At 58.4% G+C, this 13811-nt stretch overlaps 5 protein-coding genes across 5 annotated transcripts; 2 read left to right on the top strand and 3 right to left on the bottom strand.

Moving 5' to 3' along the window:
* Positions 1-840: 840 nt before the first annotated feature.
* On the bottom strand, positions 841-2294 carry VDAG_07428 (chalcone and stilbene synthase domain-containing protein; the record flags this gene model as incomplete). Its single annotated transcript, XM_009656333.1, has 3 exons — positions 841-1393; positions 1450-2088; positions 2164-2294. The coding sequence occupies 3 exons, from the start codon at positions 2292-2294 to the stop codon at positions 841-843; spliced, it is 1323 nt and encodes a 440-aa protein (XP_009654628.1).
* A 2052-nt stretch (positions 2295-4346) lies between these two features.
* On the bottom strand, positions 4347-6266 carry VDAG_07427 (BFR2 protein; the record flags this gene model as incomplete). The annotated part of the gene is made up of 3 exons (XM_009656332.1): positions 4347-5982; positions 6051-6162; positions 6218-6266. The coding sequence occupies 3 exons, from the start codon at positions 6264-6266 to the stop codon at positions 4347-4349; spliced, it is 1797 nt and encodes a 598-aa protein (XP_009654627.1).
* Positions 6267-6867: 601 nt separating this feature from the next.
* VDAG_07426 (fungal specific transcription factor domain-containing protein) lies at positions 6868-9682 on the top strand (the record flags this gene model as incomplete). Its single annotated transcript, XM_009656331.1, has 5 exons — positions 6868-7200; positions 7384-7400; positions 7477-8554; positions 8613-8879; positions 8936-9682. 5 exons carry the CDS (start codon positions 6868-6870, stop codon positions 9680-9682), a joined length of 2442 nt encoding a protein of 813 aa, XP_009654626.1.
* Positions 9683-10467: 785 nt separating this feature from the next.
* Positions 10468-11352, top strand: VDAG_07425 (feruloyl esterase B; the record flags this gene model as incomplete). Its single annotated transcript, XM_009656330.1, has 1 exon — positions 10468-11352. One exon carries the CDS (start codon positions 10468-10470, stop codon positions 11350-11352), a length of 885 nt encoding a protein of 294 aa, XP_009654625.1.
* Positions 11353-11801: 449 nt separating this feature from the next.
* Positions 11802-13278, bottom strand: VDAG_07424 (oxidoreductase; the record flags this gene model as incomplete). Its single annotated transcript, XM_009656329.1, has 3 exons — positions 11802-12002; positions 12067-12369; positions 12427-13278. 3 exons carry the CDS (start codon positions 13276-13278, stop codon positions 11802-11804), a joined length of 1356 nt encoding a protein of 451 aa, XP_009654624.1.
* Positions 13279-13811: the final 533 nt, after the last annotated feature.

Raw genomic sequence — 13811 nt, 5'->3', positions numbered from 1 at the left:
TCTTGGGCATCATAGCGAGCCCAGTGTTGTGTATTTGGCCCCGGCAAGGGTAGGCGAGAACCCAAGGGGGCATGGGGTCTACTCGAGACGTCGCTCGGCGCCCGGGTGCGAATGTCACGATGTTTCGGATCTGACGACAGTCCAAGCAACGGGCCAGCATGGACAAACAAAAACACACCCAGTTACCGCATCGAGCCGGCGGTGCCCCTTTACAGCAGCATCTCGGCCAATGAAGCACCCGAACGAAATCGTGGGAGGAGATCCTCGCATGCTCTAGGTCCAAGGCATTGCCGATGGGCGACGGAAAGATGCGGAAGACGGGTTCCCCCCCATGCACTTCGGTATGCCGGGACGCGGCTTTCTAGCCTTCAATCGTCAGCGAACTGGCGGGGACTCTGCCATCGGGGCGATCGGGTTTGTCCAATGTCGACCAGCGGCAACGTCCCGAGTCTCGGGCTTCCTCGGTTGATCAAGGGGCGCGACCCCAGGTTCTGGGGTTTGGAGGGGCTCGTTTTCCGGAGAATCTTTGGCCGTTGGCCTCTGCGCCAGCCGCATCGTGAAGTTTCCGTCTGGCATCCGCGGGCAAATTCGCCCCCGCCAAGGGGACATGCCGGCTGGCTTCTGATACCCAGAGGCATCTGGCCATTGTGGCAGAGTCTGAGGAGCAACGGACAGGACCCCGTCGTGTCATTTTCTTCATTGCTTTCATCATTGCTTCTCCGGCGGGCATCCCCACCCTACAAATGCTGACTGTTGCTCTGACATACGTACAGGACAAAAAAAAAGAAAAACCTCCAACGCCTTGCCTGCCTTCCTGACCTTGTAAAGCACAACGCGGGCTCAATCGAGGTCCAGTTGCTCCAATGCTTCCGCGACAAACGCCTCGCCAGTCGCCTGCGGTGCTGCCGCCGCCGGACTTTCGATATCGTCCCCAGCATCGCTGCGGCCTCCCTCGCTCTCCGTCTCCGGTGGCGTCAGCAAGCCTGTGACACCCTGCACGCCCCGGTTGCGCTTCAGCATGCACATCTCTGCCGTGATGCCGGGGCCGAAGGCGCAACCGACGACAAAGTCCCGAACCCGCCCACCCGGCGCCAGCGCGTCCATGTCTTTGCTTCGCAACCGGTCGAGGACGCTGAAGATGGTCGCCGAGCTCGAGTTGCCGTGGTTGATGTAGGTGTCGTAGCTCGCGCGCATGTGCTCGGACGAGATGCCCATGGCCTTCTCGGCCCCCGTCAGAATGGTGGCGCCGCCAGGGTGCATGGCCCAGTCAAAGTCGTCGGCTTTCTGGTACTCGGCTGGCAGTGACGGCACGGAGGCCAGCAGATCTGCAAACGTTGGCGCCATGACCGACGACGCGAGCGCGGGACGCGAGGGGACAGAACCACCTTCCAGCCTGCGATCCGTGTTAGCAATTCGCGCGTTGGCCGAGGGAAAGTCTTCCGCGTGAACATACCTGAGACGTCAACGTCGAACCCGAGATCCTTGTCCGAGTTGGGGATGATCCTGTGCTCCCAGCCCAGCAGGTCGTACACAGGCTCCGTCGGCGGTCCAATCCCGTTGCTCAGCACGACGGCACTGCCGCAGTCGGAGAACAAGGCGATGCCTATCCTGGTGTCCTGTGACTCGTTGATGCTGTCCATCTCGCTGCGCACCATGGTCGTGCTCACTTCCAGGGCGAGGCACAGGATGCGCGCCGGCTTGCCGCGGGCCGTGTGCCCCAGCGCCAGGTTGGCGGCGGTGCGCAGCGTGGCGAGGCCGCCACTGCAGCCGATGCCGTGCAAGAGGACCTTTTCGACATTGTGGGTGATGCCGAGCTGCTTGGCGACATAGTGGTCGAACCCCGGATTTGCGCTGTCCGTGCAGGTTGTCGCGACAATGTGCGTGATCTGGGCAGGGTCGATGCCGGCCTCGTCGAGGGCCTTGCGGCCGGCGCTCACCGAGAGGGGAATGCCTTCGCTGACGAAAACTTCGTGGAGGTCCGTGATCGAGGGGGCCTGCTTTCGGTTGACGATTGGGTGGTCTGGTGTTCCGATTGATGACCGCGCGTCAATTCCTGTGAAGCGGTTGATCGAGAGCATCTTTTTCATACTATGGCGGGCGGCCACGAGTCAGTGAGACACCAGAAGGGTGGTGGGTGATCCCCCCGACAGGAAGAGTACGTACGCTGGTGATTCGGGGTAGAATCGCGCAGCCAGGACGTCGAGACAGTTCTGGTCCAGCGCATGAGGCGGGTACTGGGTTCCCACGCCGATAATGGAAAGACCCAAGTCTCCAAAGGAGTTTGAGGAGGTCATGGCGGCGCGTGGCGGCGCGAATCGTTGTGCGCTGGAGCGAGGGGACTGAGGGGAGGTGGGGGAGGGGTAGCTCCCGATGGTGTCAAGAGCTACGAGGAAAGGCTCGATTGTAGAGCTAGAACACGGTCTGAGGTTGGTCGGTCTAGATTCAGAAAGAAAAAAAAAACACGAAAATGGGATGGCAGGCGATGTATGTGGGAGCTATGTTTGGTCCAAAGTCAAATGGATGACCAAAACAAGGAAAGCTGAAACGGTGACAGGGAGCGAACAGTGAGACAATGCAATGGGGGGCACGGCACACATGCAAAAGCTGGCGCTTTTCGATAGCTTGCAGATAGAGAATTGGCGATGATGATGCCGATATCACTGGGGGCCAAGAGATGCGCTAGGATTCGGCACAGGTCAAGACGGGCGAGCAACGATTGGTGAGGGCAGAAAAGGCGGTCAACTTGTTTGTCTGCTAGTTACGATGCTATGCAGCATGACGACCCGGCCGCAAAGCTTCGTCCGGGCCTATAGGTAGCCTTGGTAGCTAGGTAGGTAGGGACCTGGAGGAAAGGAGAAGGTCCTCAGGGGCAAGACGACGACAACTCGAAGCTCAACAAAAGACGGACAGCCGCCGAGCCAGTTCCTCGACCAATGGACAGGCGTACTGTGACCGTGGCAAGGGGGCTATAATTGGTGGGTACGGACGGATTCATTGCTCCAGCGTCCGATTACCTGGCCCATTGTCCTCACTGAGGTACCTAATTACCTAGGTGCTAATTACCTAGGTGCTAGGCCAGTACTGAACAAGAGGCTATACCAAGCAGAAGCAGGGCAGGGTGGGCGACGATGATGGAAGCGGTGCATCATGATTGCCGCCTGTCGGGTCGACGTTTCGGTACCTGGCGATGGGTGGTGGTGGTGGGGAGGTGGTGGTGTACACAGTCAGCGAGCTGAGCTGCCAGGGCAGGCGACAGCTTCCAGGCACCTGCAGGCGAGAGCTTCCAGGCACCTGCAGGCGCTGGAGAGTGATGACGATGGGATTTCGTCAGTCTGATTGGGTGGACACGCCCCTGTTGCTGGCCGCCCCTCCTCACTCCTGCTGATGACCTGACGAGGCGAGGGGCAGGAACAGTAAGGTTCCGGTTACAGGTGTCACAGGTTCGAGCCAGCCGACGCCGAGAAGATGAAGCTTGAGCTTGAATTGACATTCCATGTCGGTGCATCACGGAAAATAAAACAAACTCTAGGTAGGCAGCCTGATCCGAACGTCTCAAGAATTTCTGAAACCCCCGATTCGGCTTTGGATTCACCCCGCCGGCACAGAAGTGCGTCCACCTCTAATGGCCGATCACCGTCTCGTTACGAACAAGCGCAGCGCAACTGACAGACTCAGCCACAAGCCACCTTCCATAACACATTCCTTCTTTCTCGAGATCCCGCTTATCGTAGGCCGCGCGTGTCACCCGACCCGAACACGACCGACCGCCCGATCATGCTGCTTGCCAAGTTGCCCTTCCTCCTCCATATCCCCGTTGAAGTACTGGCTGCCCGGCAGTTCATCCTGCGTCCTGACACCCAGATTGCATCCCCATCGGAGGCCGCTGTCTTGGTGTGCCAGCTGGTCGGCGGCCTGTTGTTGACCACAGCCTTGCTCTGTATCGGTGTGCTCGTGGGTCCTGGCGTCGAGGGGCTTGCGCGATGGGCTGCTGCTTCGTTGGCGTTTTGGCATCTCTGGCCATGCTGGAGGGCCTGGGTGAGGATGACGTCTGGTAATGGAGGGAGAGAAGCGCAGCAGAAGAAGACGCTTGGAGGGCCAGTGGTCCATCTAGGGGTGCATTGGGGTTTGTGCCTGCTGTTCATCGGGTCTGCTCTTCTGTGATAGTGTCGGCTTGTAATCTTTTGCCGCGGGCCGACGACAATGACTGCAACACAAGAACGGATCATGGCAAACCTGTACACTTGACCAAAGAAATGTACCACCTGCGACGATAGCATACAGAATGCGCGCGCCTCGAAAGAAGGAGAGAACCCAAAATGACTGGTATTGGTCTACTGCACCGGGGCCTAGCTCCTGAACAACCTGAGCCCCTCCTCCTCTGCATTGCCGTCTTCCATCTCCTCATCCTCACCCTCGGCTTCGGCCAGCACCATTCTCTGCCCGAACAGGGTGCCGAACAACCGGTCGATGGCTTCTTGCTCCCACGCCCTTCGATCCTCTGGCGCCATGAAGTTTTGCAGCTTCTCGTGGATGTTGAACCGCATCTTCCTCCCCTTGCTCGCCCGCCTGTCCACGTGCTTCTTCGTCCTCGCCTCCTTCATGGCAGCCCACCTGACCGTCGCCAGCGCGCCGCCGCTCGCCTGCGCCGCCGTCTCGTCGGATGTCCTCTGCTCCACGAGCTCCTTGAGCAGGAGCTGGTAAAAGTCCGCATCGTCATACACCGAGGCGTCCTCGTTGACCTTGGCTGCGACCTGGACGGGGGCGCACGAGCGCGGCGTGCGCGCGCGCTTGATAAGGCGGTCCGAGTTGAGGAGCTGGTCCTCGAGGGACGCGACGAGCGACTGCTGCGACGAGATGAGGTTGCGCGACTTGACCTCGACGGTCGCGTTGCGCGTCTTGGAAGACCACGTGTCGAGGACCTTGCGCCGGTGCTTGGCGGCGCGGGCATCTGTTTCCTGGAGCACGGCCCAGAGTGCCTCGGTCGAGGTGTCGCGCTTGCGCTTCTTGTCGGGCGTCGAAGACGAGGGGGGTGTGGAGGCGCTGGGGACGAGCGTGGCGCGGACGCTGTCGAGCGTGCCGAGGAGCTTGAGCGCGGCTTCCTCGGCGGCCGAGTACGGCTCCGCGTCGTCGTCGCCGACGGCATCGAAAGCGGAAAAGGAGTTTGTCGCGACAAGGGCTTTCTGCAGGCGGATGCGGATGTTGAGCAGGCCGTCAAAGGTCTTGCGCTGCTGGCGAACGGCGAGGCCCTTGGCGGCGTCTTGTTGGACGGCGGCCGAAATGGTGGCGACGAGGGCCTTTTGCCCTTCGTTCATGAGCTTGCGCTGCTCGGCACGGGCGTCGGCGGCGCGGGATGACTTGTTCAGTTTTGGGGCATCGTCGTCTTCGCCTTCGTCGTCGTCTTCTGAGCCCGAGGCGTCCTCATCGTCCTCGTCCTCGTCTTCGAGGTCTGAATCGTCGTTGATAAAGCCGTCAAGATCAGAGTCGCCCTCTTCGTCTTCGTCTTCCTCGTCCTCATCCTCGTCGCCGCTGCCAGACTCGCCAGACTCCTCCTCGGCCTCGACGTCCACAAGGTCGACGCCGCCGGAAGCGTCGCTGTCGTCATCTTGTTCTTCGACTTGCTCGTCCTCGGAGCCGGAGATGAAGTCCACCGCCGTCGGGCTCTTCTTCCTGCCCTTCTTATCCTTGCCTTCATGAGGTTTTGAGCTGCCTCGGAAGACAAACTTGCCGAGCTTTTCATCGTCGCTGTCACCGAGCGCATCGTCGCTGCTGATCTCGGCATCCTCGTCGGCCCTGGCCTGGTCGACAGCTAGATCAGCCGTCTCGGGGTCGTCGTACTCCTCGGCGTCTGAGTCGAAGTCTTCCTGCGCATCTTCAAAGTCTTCGCTGCCTTCGTCGCTGTCCTCGAGGGCCTGACGGCTGACACGGGTGCCACGGTACTGGGGGCCGAGAGAGACATTTTCCTTCTGGCGAAGCTTGCTCTTGCTGGAGGGGGTTAGCTGCTTGTCATCATTCCAGAATAAACGATTGACCACGACGTCAAGGATACATACCCAACGTTGAGGTAATGTTCGGTGCCGGCAAGATCTGCGCCCTCGTCTTCGCTGCCGCTGCCGCTGCCGCTCTGGTCGTTGTCGACAGCCGAGTCGGCTTCAGGATCGTAGTCTGCAGGGGTTTGTTAGGCACGCAAGATTGAAGAAACTTTGTGTAGAGATCTTACCCTTGACGGCCTTCTCCTCAAACTCTTCGAATCGCTTCGGGCGGGCCATTTGGAATGAGCGTACTGGTGGTGTATGCAGCTTCGCAGTACTCAAACTGGACCCAAAAATTCATGCTACTGAACTTTTTGGTGGTGAGACCCGGCAGAAATCTAACCCCACTTTGACACAGAAACTCGACGAGATGCATTGAAAGATTACCTAAGACTTACAAGAACACTCAAGCTTGGGCCAGCTCCATCGCGGTCGACATTCCGCTGGACCGTGCTCTTAAACATTACAGGCCTGGTCCAAGGGGATGCATCAGAAGCGCCTTGTACGTCTGTCGTCAGCTCGACTCGGTCATATTGACTCTCATAGTGAGCAGGTAGTCGATGGCTAGAGCAGACGAGATTAATCAGTTGCAAGACACAGGACAATCCCAAGACGGAGCATTCCATGCTGGACCCACGGACGATTATGTAAACAGCCTCGGCTCCTTATCTCTCCGGTCACGTGGCATGGCGCTTGAGGCACAGCGGAAGAGGAGCGCCTCTGCTATAGTACCGTCACTCTCCCGCCTTTGCGTTCTCCTAGGGCCTCACCTCAAAGACCCAATCCCGACGCAGCCGCGCAGTCGCAGAACAGCGAGACCGAAGCGAGACCGAATGCCATGGAGCAGATCGAGACGCAGGTCAGCGACCTGCGCTACCTGACCCAGGCACCCGTCCCCTTGCCTGCAGACCGTCAAGGCCACGGCGGCACAGGCACAGGCATAAGCGTGGCCAACGTCGTAGGCGGCCCAGCCTTTTCTCCACACAATCACCCAAATCATTCGACGCACTCACCTCTTTCCGCGTCCGTCGGAGACAATTCCGCCCACCTACCAGGGGGAGGGGGACTGTCCGAAGTCGCCAGTCTTGCTTCGCCTGCCGCCGGTACCAAGAGAAAGGCAGATGATGACGAGGGTGCAGGAGGAAAGCAGCAGCGGAGCAAACGGAATAGAGTAAGTCGTGTGTCGTCGTCCTTGTTTCCGTCTCGCCGCTTCATGTTGTATCATGACCTTGTACAACTTGCCTTACAATATGTTACCACCCGCCCCCCTCCCCTTGCCCTGTCTGTCATGTTACAAACAATTACGAGACCCTGCATGAACACCCTGACTTGATGACTGACCTGTGTCATGTAGTACATCTCTATTGCTTGGTGAGGACGAGCCATTTCCTTTCATTGATGCCACCCAACCCGTTCCCCCTTTCCCCGGCTGACTTTCTCCCTGAAGCAACGAATGCAAGCGACGCAAGATCAAATGCAATGGAGAAACACCATGCCAACGATGCGGCAACCTCAATCTGGCCTGTCTCTATGCGCCGAACTGCTGCTCCAGCACATTCAAGGACTCGGAAGAGTACCGACGGATGACAGACCAAATGACCCATCTCCAAGAGCAGGTTGAGAATCTCTACCAAAGTATGAACACTCTTCGCACGGAAACTCTGCGACTCGCCCCAATCAACGACAAGATTCTTCCTCTGCCCTCCAGCACCATGGCTGCTTCACCGGCAAGCTCGCTCTCGAGCCACCGGCCTGATATTGCCCATGCCAGACCTCCTTCCTTCAGAGGCCCCACGAGCATGGCCTTTAGCCTTGATGTCGCCAATAACACGATTCACAACATGGGATACAAAGGCATTGGAGACGGAGGCGACAACCATGCGCCGTCCGAAGATGCGAATCCCCGTGTGCCCTCGGCCAATGCTGGGTCGGATCCGCTGTGGGAGTATGGTCGTGATGAGATTATCCGCCTGTGCCGCCTGCACGAGGAGGAAGTCGGCATCATGTACCCCGTCGTCAAAATTCAGACCGTCATGGACCACGCGCGAAACCTCTGTGCCGCGATCGAGTTGGCCAAGCAGCAGGGCGAGACGCTCGATTTCGAGGACACGCCAACTTTGCAGCTGAAAATGCTCATGTGCTGCGCTCTGGTCGTGGAGGAACATGGTCACAGTGAGAGGGCTGCCCGCCTCTATGACAGCATGGAGGCAATCGTCAACAGGAAGCTCATGGCTGACGGCTGCGACTTTGCCAACCTGCCTCTGCTAGCCCTGCTCGCCGGGTACCGATTCCTGTCCAATGACGAGATTCTAGCCTGGCGCGTCATGGGCCAGGTTGCGAGGCTGTGTCTCGAATGGGGGATCCATCAGAGGACTGGGCTCATGAAGATCCACAACGAGGAGGAGAGAAAGAATGCTCTCAACAGCTTCTGGACGGCATACATGCTGGATCGCCGCTGGGCTTTTGGTACCGGCTTGCCATATGTTGTGCAGGATGAGGATATTGATTCTGAACTCCCCATGCCGGTAAGCTGAATTCTACGAGTATGCTCTTCGGGTAATTCACTGACGTTACTCCTGACAGGATGAGTATCCATATCTCATTGCCATGATCACATATTCCAGGCTCTGTGCCAAAGTCTGGCGACAAGTGGCCCACTTTGGCCCTATTCTCGCACGAGAGCTTAGGCAACAAGACATGGAGCAGCTCGATCAAGAGATCTTGCAGTGGTATGAGCGTGTTCCCGAGGAGGTCAAGCTGCGCAATTGGGACAAGGAGAAGCAGATGACCGCAACGCCATCCTATAATCTCCAACGACTTCGTATTTGGACATATCTTCGGCTGAATCAGGTATGCCTCACATGATATGATGAAGCCATCAAAGATTGCTGACCCGTCTCTCACAGATCCGCACTTGGCTCTACACGCCAATCCTGCACAGTGCCACCAGCATCATGGGCAACCTCCCGCAGGCCCACCGAGTCGTTGATCTGGCCAAAGATACGATCCGCTACCTGAGCCACCTGAACAACACGACCAACCTCTATCGCAAGATGCAGGTCTTTTACCACCAGTTCCTCACGTCGGCGATAGCGGTTCTGTTTCTGGCCTCGGTCCACGCCCCCGTACGCTTCAGTACGTCTTGCCGAGACGAGTTCTACATGGCGCTAGAGCTCGTGAAGGACCTGTCGGCCAAGAGCTGGGTCTCGCAGCGTCTCTGGCGGACGATCGGATCGTTGAAAGAGGTGGCTCCTCGCATTGGCCTCAGACATAGCCAGGAGGACGACCCGCACAGCACTGCAGCTCTGACCATGGCTGGTCTGGCCACGGGGGGACGACTTTCGACAACGAGTCCTACGCCCATCAGTCCCTTTGGCCGACCGTCAATTTCATCCACGACGCCGATCCAGACGCAGCAGACAACCCCTCATATGGAGCATGCACAATCCCCCAATAACGGCACGCGGATCCAGAGCGAGATGAGCCGGATTTTTGAAGGCTACGTGGCAGTCAAAGGATTTGCTGGTCCCGAGCAAGGCTACAACGGTCCGCCGAGCGCCGGCTTACCGACTCCCAGCTCCGGAGGCGCTCCGACAAATATCTTCACACCCAGTGAGACAACCGTGTTCCAACACTTTAGAGAAATGTTTTGAGCTTGTCTTGCTCTGTAGTGTCTAGATCCAGCCTCCAGCATATACCCAATGAACACATTCAACCCCCAACAGACGAGCCAGAAGCCGATACTGGTCTCTGCATCTTCATGCTCCCATTTCCGTGACGAAAGTGGGCAACTGTGTACTACAAAGAAGTGGACAGCGCGACATTCACTTGGCAACCGTTCACTGGTAGGGCATGAAAGGAGATTTATCCCCAATTCTGTCATATCGATTGCAACTGCAGATCCCGTAGACTGACTGCACGAGGGTGTCATGGTGCCTGGTAACAACCCAGGCGATCCAATCAAGTCTTGAAGACCGCACATCACCACGTCTCGGCGGCCTCGATGCAACATGAATCAACTCCCGAGGCCTACTGCCGACGTACCACCTCTCCTTGCCAACAAGTTGACATTTTTGGCAAAACACCAGAATACCACTGACCCCGACCGCGATCCATCTGGTTAATCATGAAAAAGCGGCGCCTGACCGTTTGAGGTCTGAATCTTGACTTCATCAGGCAACACGGCAGGATCTGCGCCGGGCGACGTGCAGCCGAGGCACCCGACTCCCCACGGGGCAATTCCCTGTCAATTCGAAGAGATCATCCACGAGGTGCGGGGATGAATGTTTAGGGATGAATGTCAGCCCTATAAATATGGGACCGATCATGATGAAAGGATATGAGTCTTGAGAACGATTCAACAGAGACACAAGCTTTCAGGCTCTCATTCTGACATCTCAAGCACGAACTTATCTGACCTCTATCTTACCGCGCCAACATGCACGCCTTCAGCCTCGTCCACGGCCTCGCCGGGCTCCTCGCCGCTTCCTGCGCCGCCGCCCAGCAGCTGCAGACCATCAACAACTTCGGGTCCAACCCCACCGGTCTGACGATGCAAGTCCACGTCCCCGCCAACCTCCGACCGTCGCCGGCCGTCATCCTCGCCCTGCACGGTTGCGGCGGCAACGGCCAGGGCTACGCCCGGCAGGCCGACTACACGACGCAGGCCTCGTCGCGCAACTACATTGTCATCTACCCGTCGTCCCGGCGCGACTTCAACTGCTGGGACGTCGCCACGCCGGCGTCCCTGACGCACGACGGCGGCGGCGACAGCACGGGCCTCGCCAACATGATCCGCCACACGCTGACGGCGTACGGCGCCGACGCCGCCCGCGTCTTCGTCACGGGCACCTCGTCCGGCTGCATGATGACCAACGTCATGAGCGCCGCGTACCCGGACCTCGTCGCCGCGGCGTCGTGCTACTCGGGCGTCGCCGCCGGCTGCCTCGCCGGCTCGCCCGGCAGCAGCCCCATCAGCGCCAACCCAACGTGCGCCAACGGCCAGATCGCCCTGTCGGACCAGGCGTGGGCGGCGCGCGCGCGCAACATGTTCCCCGGGTACGCGGGCGCGTACCCGCGCTTCCAGACGCTGCACGGCACGGCCGACACGCTCGTGCGCATCCCCAACCTCGACCAGCAGCTGCGGCAGTGGGCTGCCGTCAAGGGGCTTTCGTTGACGCGGAACAACACCAACACGCCGCAGAGCGGGTACACGCAGATTGTGTACGGCGACGGCACACAGCTTGTCGGCTACTCGGCGCAGGGGGTGGGGCATACCGTGCCTGTCAATGTCGGACTTGACCTGCGGTGGTTCGGCCTGTGAGGGCTGCACGTCGTCTGCACGTCAATCTACAAGAAGATGTCCTAGTTAGGCTTGGTAAGCCGTGAGGGGTTGGAGAACGGTCGTGGTGGATGCAACGGAATGGATGGGCAGGGTACTTCGTTGTGAGCGTGGTAGGTCTGAGTGGTACATATTGGAAGTAGGGTTGAATACATATTGTGAGATTAGGATCTGTCATATTGAATGCCCTGTGCTCTTCTGTTGATGGCCTTGTCCAAACATGGGCTGAAACATTAGGTGGTCACCGGAGCATGTCGCTGAGTTTGCAAATGGCAGGGATTTTTGAACGGTCGTGTTCCGAAAATGACGGGTGTATTTCCCTTGCACCCTCGCACACTCAACGTGTCTAGGCCCCCAAGTAAATAATGCGGCTGCCAGCCATTAAGTCTAGTCAATATCATGCTAAAACGACGCTCGAAACATCTCCCCACCTAAGGGAGGTCATTCGTGATTTCTCTCGTCTTGTCGGCTGTCGACTCGGCCCCCGCGGGCTTACCCTTGTCATCGTCGTCCTCGTATGGTGTGGCGCCCATAAATCGCCAAACATCGGCCACCATGAGGGTCTCATCCGTTTCCTGCTTGTGGAAAAGAAGCTCGGTCTTGCCGTCGCCAAAATGTGTGATAGATTTGTCCTGTCTTCGTGTCAGTCGTGCTTTCGAGGGTCATAGCAGAAAGGTGTGTTCGTTGATGACGTACGAGACCGAGGGTCAGCTTGATGACGCCGTCCATGAAGTTGACCTTGTACTTGTGCTTGGGCGGCTGGCCGCGGATGGCGAGCGTCACGTTGTCTGCTGCATACATGGCCTGCTTCATGGCTGCGCGGGCATTGGCGTTTTTAACCCCAAACTCAATAACGTCACCGCAGGCGTAAATGTTGGGGAGAGTGTCGTCGTCAATCTGCATTGTCGGCTTGACGCGGATGTGGCCGGAAGGGGTGATGGCGTTGGGGGCCAGGTCCTTGAGCAGACCTGACGAAGGCTTCTGGCCGACGGCGCTGACCTGGGGGCAAGGTTAGAAACTGCGAACAAACCAACACAGAAACTCAGGATCACTCACACAAAAGTCGCACTCGACTTGCTTTCCCGAACGCAATGTCACGAACCCGGAACTGACGTCCTCGCTCTCAGTCCGCTCCTCCAGCAGGACGTCGATGCCCATCTCCTGCATAGCCTTGAGTGATGCGATCTGCAGCTCGGGGCCGAAACGGTGCATGACGGCACTGCGCGAGTGTACGAGCGTGACCTTCTTTTCGGGGTAGAGCTGCTTCGCATCGGTAGCGAGCTCGACACCGGCGGCGCCACCTCCGACGACGACGAGGTTCTTGGAAGCCTTGATGCGCTGTTGCATGTCACGCAGTAGCTGAGCGCCCTCCTTCTTGCCAACGGCACCGACGCGCGAGGGCAGCGTGAGACCGACGCCAGCGCCGGTAGCAATGACGAGGTAGCTGTAGGGGATGGTCTCGCCCGTTTCCTCAATGGTGACCGTCTGGCGGTTGATGCTGGCGGCGGTGCCGTGGACCCAGCGAACGAACTCTTTGGCCGGGGCGGGGATGTAGGGACCCAGGGGGATGAACGTCTTCTCCTCGTGACCCTCAATGACGCAGAAACGGGGCAGAGTCCAAGTGAACTGGTAGTGGTGCTTGGGCTCAATTATGACGATACGGTAGCGGCCGTTGAGGGGGAGACTGGTAGCGATGAGACGGGCAGCGTGGTAGCCGGCAAAGGAGGCCCCGACAATGACAATGTTCTCGGGCTCGGCCTCATTTTCGACATCTTTGGAGGAGGTCGAAGGGCTCTGAAGACGACCAGCGGCCCATGTGCGCTTCTGGTGTTCGAGGAGGGCAGCGATGGCGATATAGACGAGGCGAAGGAACAGGACGCCCTTCTTGACGCTGGTGACGGCGGCCATGGTGTGGAGTGAGGTGACACAAGAGGTGTCACTTGGTGAAGAGACAGGGCGATGGGTGGTGAGCAGGTGGTCAAGGAACGGATGATCTCGCCAAGGATGATCACAGGTGTGGAAGTAAGGGTCACAACCAAATGGAGAAGGAAGGAAAAAAAATATGCTGAGTCGGCTATTTGCTCAGAAAAGCAGGAGCACTCGGTAATAGCTCCAGCCAAAGACGGGAAACAACAGCAGCAGCGACACAGCAACAACAGGCAACAGGCAGGAGCTAGGCAAGCTGCGAGCCAAGCTCGCGAGGCAGGCGCACCCGGGAGCCGCAGGGGCAGGGGAAGGAGGGCCCCTCCCCCCCTTCCCTTGGTCCCTAGGTAGGTACCTTAGGTAGGTACCTTAGGGAGGTACCTTAGGAAGGTACCTTAGCCAGGTTGGACTTATCAGATGCTTATCAGATGATCAGATTAGATGGCTAGATCAAAGCCACACAATGCAGCGCCACCCCACCCGGGAATTGGCTTCTGACAGGGTCCACTGCCATTGGT

Source organism: Verticillium dahliae, genomic scaffold (assembly GCF_000150675.1).
Source record: "Verticillium dahliae VdLs.17 supercont1.16 genomic scaffold, whole genome shotgun sequence".
NCBI classification, from domain to species: Eukaryota; Fungi; Ascomycota; class Sordariomycetes; order Glomerellales; family Plectosphaerellaceae; genus Verticillium; species Verticillium dahliae.
This window is presented reverse-complemented; position numbering and strand designations above follow the sequence as displayed.